The sequence below is a fragment of the Hippocampus comes genome, unplaced genomic scaffold, assembly GCF_001891065.2.
Source record: "Hippocampus comes isolate QL1 unplaced genomic scaffold, H_comes_QL1_v1.1 scaffold343, whole genome shotgun sequence".
NCBI classification, from domain to species: domain Eukaryota; kingdom Metazoa; phylum Chordata; class Actinopteri; order Syngnathiformes; family Syngnathidae; genus Hippocampus; species Hippocampus comes.
The window spans coordinates 587,212-592,535 of record NW_017805280.1 but is presented as its reverse complement, the minus strand read 5'-3'; the positions used below and the strand labels follow the sequence as shown (position 1 = coordinate 592,535).

General features: G+C 46.4%; 1 protein-coding gene across 1 annotated transcript in view; it reads right to left on the bottom strand.

Annotated features, from left to right (window-relative positions):
* The window catches only part of LOC109516437 (myosin-10-like), a 37,863-nt gene that overhangs the window by 22,431 nt on the left and 10,108 nt on the right, over nt 1–5,324 (bottom strand). Inside the window, exon 4 of the mRNA XM_019870973.1 lies at nt 1,247–1,274. Coding sequence (XP_019726532.1) covers nt 1,247–1,274 — 28 coding nt within the window. The remainder of the gene's footprint in view (nt 1–1,246; nt 1,275–5,324) is intronic.

Sequence of the window (5,324 nt, the reverse complement as noted above, 5' to 3'; positions counted from 1 at the left end):
TGAGAGAGGACCATCCCAACTTCCCACAGCCTGGAAAACCGTGGCCGAGGCGGAAGGCAGTCCAGCAGTTCGACATGCAGCAACATACCGGTGGCTTTTGTCAAGCTGCTCATTAGCTTCTCTGCATTGAGACGCTGAGATGCGAGTGGCGAGTGCGCAAAGGCAGGATGCAAACATGGCAATGTAGGTCAGCACATCCCATTTGGCTGCAGCAATCTGACCCGCGTTTCACATTGTAAATGTTGGCGGACATCCATACTTTCAAAGTGAGAAATTCAACAACCTCCCTGTTGTCATGTTTCGAAAACGCAACAAATAGACACAAGGGAGCATGTGGCGCTTTTTTTTTTTTTTAATGCCGTGTTTTTTGATTTTGTATCAAACAACCATCTGGGCTGTAAATCAATCCTCTCGGTGGCTGGGAAGCTGAAATTTGGATTTACTGCCGTCTGGAAGATTTGACAAGTTTTCCTTTTGACTCCTGTATACGACCGTGATTATTAACTTCCTTATTCATCTATTCTGAGAGCAGCCTCGAAGAAAGGGATTATATCACGTGGAAATGTGACCAATATGGTACACCGTGAACTTGCCAATGGCAGTGTAATCGGTGCGCAACTCTGAAAAGCATTTCCAGCAAAATGATAAATGACTGAATACTCATTGTGTAAAATGCCAAAATTACAGATCGAAAAGCTCCCCCCCCGCCGCCAACACCACCACCAATAGTTTTGTTGTTTTAATGACCCTTTCCCACAGCAGTCTTTTCGACATCGTAAAACAGCAAAATGTAGGACAGATTTTCAGCAAGATGGTGAGAAACGTCCAATCCAATTTCCACAGAAGTCTCTTTTTTTTCAGCGCGACAGTCACTTTTATGCAGCAGTCCTGCAAAAGAGTTGCAAGAGCATTTCTAGACTGCCTTTGTGTGCGCTTTTTACACAGCCACACTGCTAATTAGAGAGGTGTGCTTACGTTTGCTCCCTCCACGAGGATGACCGATAAACTACTTCTTGGACAGTGACATAACAAGATGCTTTTTTTTGGAAATACAAACTCAACGTCGAGGTTAGCGTGTCAGCTTGGCCCTGGGCCTGCGTTCCAGCTTCTCATTTGGCCTATTTGCTAAATTAATCGCCCACCACTGATGTAAAGTGCCGTGATGTGATATGTGTGTGATATATGTGTGTGTGTGTGTGTGTGTGTGCATCTGAAGAGCTTTTATAAGAGTCGTCACAATACTCACGTGCAAAGGATTGACTGGTCCTCACGATCTGTTGGGTTAAGAAAAGAAAAGGGGTCACCATCTCTCTCTATTTTGCACAATTTTGCAACAAGTTGTTGGATGCAAAACGCAAACAGACAAAAGAGTGACTAACATAAGAGCAAAGGAGACGGTTGGAGTCAAACTTGTCCAGGTCTTGCAGCATAACTAGCATTCAGTGACACACAGAGCAGCAAGTCGAGGTCTTTCGCCTTTCACTTTTCATGACGGGATTCATTTGACTGACTGAGGTGGGCGGTGGCTAAAGCTTCCTGCCGAAAGCACGTGGCGACAACGCCGTCATCTAAATCTGTTGCCGTACTTTTGAATGAGTCACACTTGAACTCTGAATCACGCTGCTGCATTTGTAGCAACAATCGGCACACGTTGTACTCGATGTCATTTAGTTCTTAGTGCCAACATGTTCGATCCACTGGTGGGCTGTTAAAGGTTCGAACAAAGTCTTGAGGACTCAACACTGCAGCAAGCATTAATCTTATATAACCGAATCTAATACGACCCCCCTCTGCTCAAGGAAGTGCCTCCATCACATCCACAACCACAGCCCACACTTGAGTGCTCACCAAACCCACTTCCCGCCTTTTTCCAGCCCCCCCAAAACTGAACCAGATCATGAAAAGCCTCGTGTAAAACAACGACAGCTGTCAAGAACTGCAGTCAACATGTTTGCGCTACAGTCGGTCTGCTCCTGTGCCCCGCGAAAAAGTACATCGCATCAACAAAACCACGGCCTTCGAGAAGTTTCCGGTGGAACAAAATTGTGCGCACTGAGCTTTGCCGCATGTTTTAATAGTCTGCGAATTCTTAAAATGAATGGACTAGTTTGTCTGAGATCTAATAGTCTACTTTACATCAGCCTAAAACCTTGCAAGGAAGATTTTTTTGGGGGGGTGGGGGTAAATGATTACATGTGAAGCAGTTGCTTTTCTTAGATGGGGGGCGGGGGGGAAGAGAGTCTCAGAGATTTATCTCCCCCAGCATATAATAGGCACCAAAATGCAGCCAGTCTCCTCTTGATTCCAAAATAAACTTGCAACCCGACTGAGGTTTGCTACGTAACACTTCAAACCTTCATTATTGGGCTTGCTATGCAGGCTGATGTCAGAGTCGGAATTGTGGACGAGCTGACCTCATCTTTGGACTGTCCAATTAGAACCATTTCTTCCCTTCAACAAAGTTGTAAAGTTGAACTTTGGTTCGCGGAAAAGGCTCCGGCAACACGGGTTTGATAAACTGCAGCCATTACAAAGGTGCCAGTCGAGTTTAATTTCTCTCCAAAGAGTCGAGTGGGCTTCTTTTCTCCTCCTCCTTCCTTCAGTGTTTGCTGGAATTCTTGCGGCAGGAAGCGAGAAGCTTTTTCGTTTCCTGTCAGATAAATTCAGAAGCACCTCTGCATACTTTCAACGAAATGCTGACAAAGCCACCGCGCTCGTCATCTTACACCTTCTGAGACGCTGCTGCTGCTGCGGTGTCTATTTGCAGGAGTCGCCGACTTGAATCAAGTTTACGAATGAGGTCATCCTTGCTGAATCGGCATTTGGAAAACTGGACTTGTGTTTGAGCTCCGCGTTAAAACCAGCCTGGGAGGAAGCATGAGGGAATTAACAGGTGAGGGTGCCTGGCAATAAATAAGATACGTTTTAGATTCCTTGGAGGATAGTTTCATGTAGCTCTTTGTGTATTTTAATGCCTATAAAGTCAACCTGGCCCACCTTGACCCACTTGGCAGCTCTTGGTTAGCTCATATTTTCCCAGGATGCTATAGCGGCAAAGCATGGGTCAAAGAAACATTTTCTTTCCTTCCAAAAGCTCATAACTTCCCTTACTAAATCTCTCTTTCCCTTGTGCTTTCCTTCTCTGTCGGTGGCCCTCGTTTCCCCTCTCCCCCCACCTCACTTCTCCGCCAATAGAACGTCTGCACATATGACGCCAAGCCAGATGACTAAAACCTCACCGAGCACCAGAAAAAAAAAAAAAAGCATAATTTCATCACCTCATCAGAAGCTGTTGCTGCACTGTAACACGTCACAGCCGCTCGCTTCGATGTAAAGGAAGTGATGCAAAGACAGAGAGGAAATTATGGAAATGAGACAGCGTAGTCATTTATCATTCAAGGTGTTAAGCGAAGACTGTGGGAACATATTTCTGTCGTGTCGGAAGGGAGAATAGCCCAATACCAAACTAGATGCTCAACACTCGAAAGCCGAATTAAACAGATCATGAAAGGTGTCACGGAAGCACTTGAGTTCACATTGGTTGGAGGGACCGGCATGGAGTCTGGAAAATTAATGCGCGTTCCACGTGGATAGATTGCATCTTGGGTGTAAAAGATTCATACATAGCCAACATGAATGCCACTTTGGTTCATAATGTGTCGTGGATGGCAGGGTTCCTTCAGCTGCTAATAATTTATTCCCAAAGGGGATTAAGCAACCTTAATTCTTCACATTCCAGAGCATTCCCACTCTCCTTGCACCTCAATCAAAGTCCAATTGATTTCCATTTATCAAACTTGCCGAGAAAAAAAAAGTACATCTGCAGCACCCCTCTTGCAGCACGGCTTCAACAAAAATATGTAAACAACAAAATAAACAAGTGGGGGCCCCCCCCCCTTTGTTGTCCTTGCCAACTAGATGGGTGTAAAACGTTTCTTCCACGCTGCTGCGCAAGCTCACAATTTGCTTGATAAAAGAAGTCGTAAAATGCAGTTGAATGCAGCCGCCGGGTCTATCACCGTGGTAACCACTTCACACGCATCAGAAATCCCGAGCACCCAAACTCCTCATCTCGATTAGATTTGGTGACATTTAGCCACAGCCGCACACCCGGCGGCACTCTTCTCTCCCTTGTTAGAACAAAACAAGATGAAGGGATCCTTTGGGCTCTTCTACAAAAGGGATTTCCACCTTGAGGCCGTTTCCTTTGTCTCTTAATCAACAATGTCTGAATCGATTTTGTGGCAAACTTTTGGAAGAGAGTTTAAATTGGGATCCGCAGTTTAACGCACTGATGTTGTTTTTTTGAAAATGACAAAATGATCATGCTCCGAATCCGTTTTTGAAGAATGCAATTTACTTTTAAGCAACCACAATCATTGCGGAGCAGTTTTGTTTATTATAGCCGCTAAAAGCAGAGACGCTCCAAATGACATCATCAAATGGTTGCGGTTAATGCTCATAACTATTTGGCATCGTTGCGGACCTCTTGCTTAAGGATAATAAGCTTTTGAGGTAAAACTATGCGGGTTTCAGTACACCGACGGTGGCTTTTGGTAACCGCCGAATGACTAAGCATTAGTCATTTCCACGCTGTCGGACCAGCTGCCAGCTTGGCATTCAAAGGCATGCGCGAGCTGACGAGGAGCGCGGCGGACAACCCCGACAGAGCGAGCTGACTGGCCATTTGTGTGGACCGATCTATGCGTGCGCGCTGGAATTCAGCAGGCGCCATCAGCACCGGGGGCCTGCGGGGTGCAGAGCGGGTGGGCGGGCGGCATTTTCGGCAGGTTGTGAATTTTCGGGGAAATGAGAAGCAGGTGTGCAGGAGACAAAACGTCGACCAATTAGTCTGGTTTTATGGCTTTTAGCTAGCGATGGCGTTTCATCAACAACCCGTTGCCCCTCATAATGAAGCTTTTTTTTTTCTGTGCCAATCAGACACATGAAAATGTTTCCGCATAACAATGCCGACTGTTGAGCGGCATCATTCCGCTTGATGAACTTGTGAACAAAAGGGAAGACATGAGCGTGAAATTTCCAACACGGGAGGAATGTGGCGCTCTTTCAAGAGGTGACGGACCAGAGACCAAACAACCCGTGTGGTGGGGGTGGGGGGGAGGGGTAAGAAAACCTGGTCAGCCGCTGACATACTTGCGGATGAAATCCTCAGGTTGTTTCTGCGTTGGGACGAGTGACGGCAGTTGGCAGCTGAGATCACAGACCAAAATAGTTTGTCATCAGGAGCTAGTGATCGTCCACGCCCTCGCAGAAAGGAGCACAGTGAGTTAGAGACGACGACCCCCCCCCCCCCGGCCCTTTTG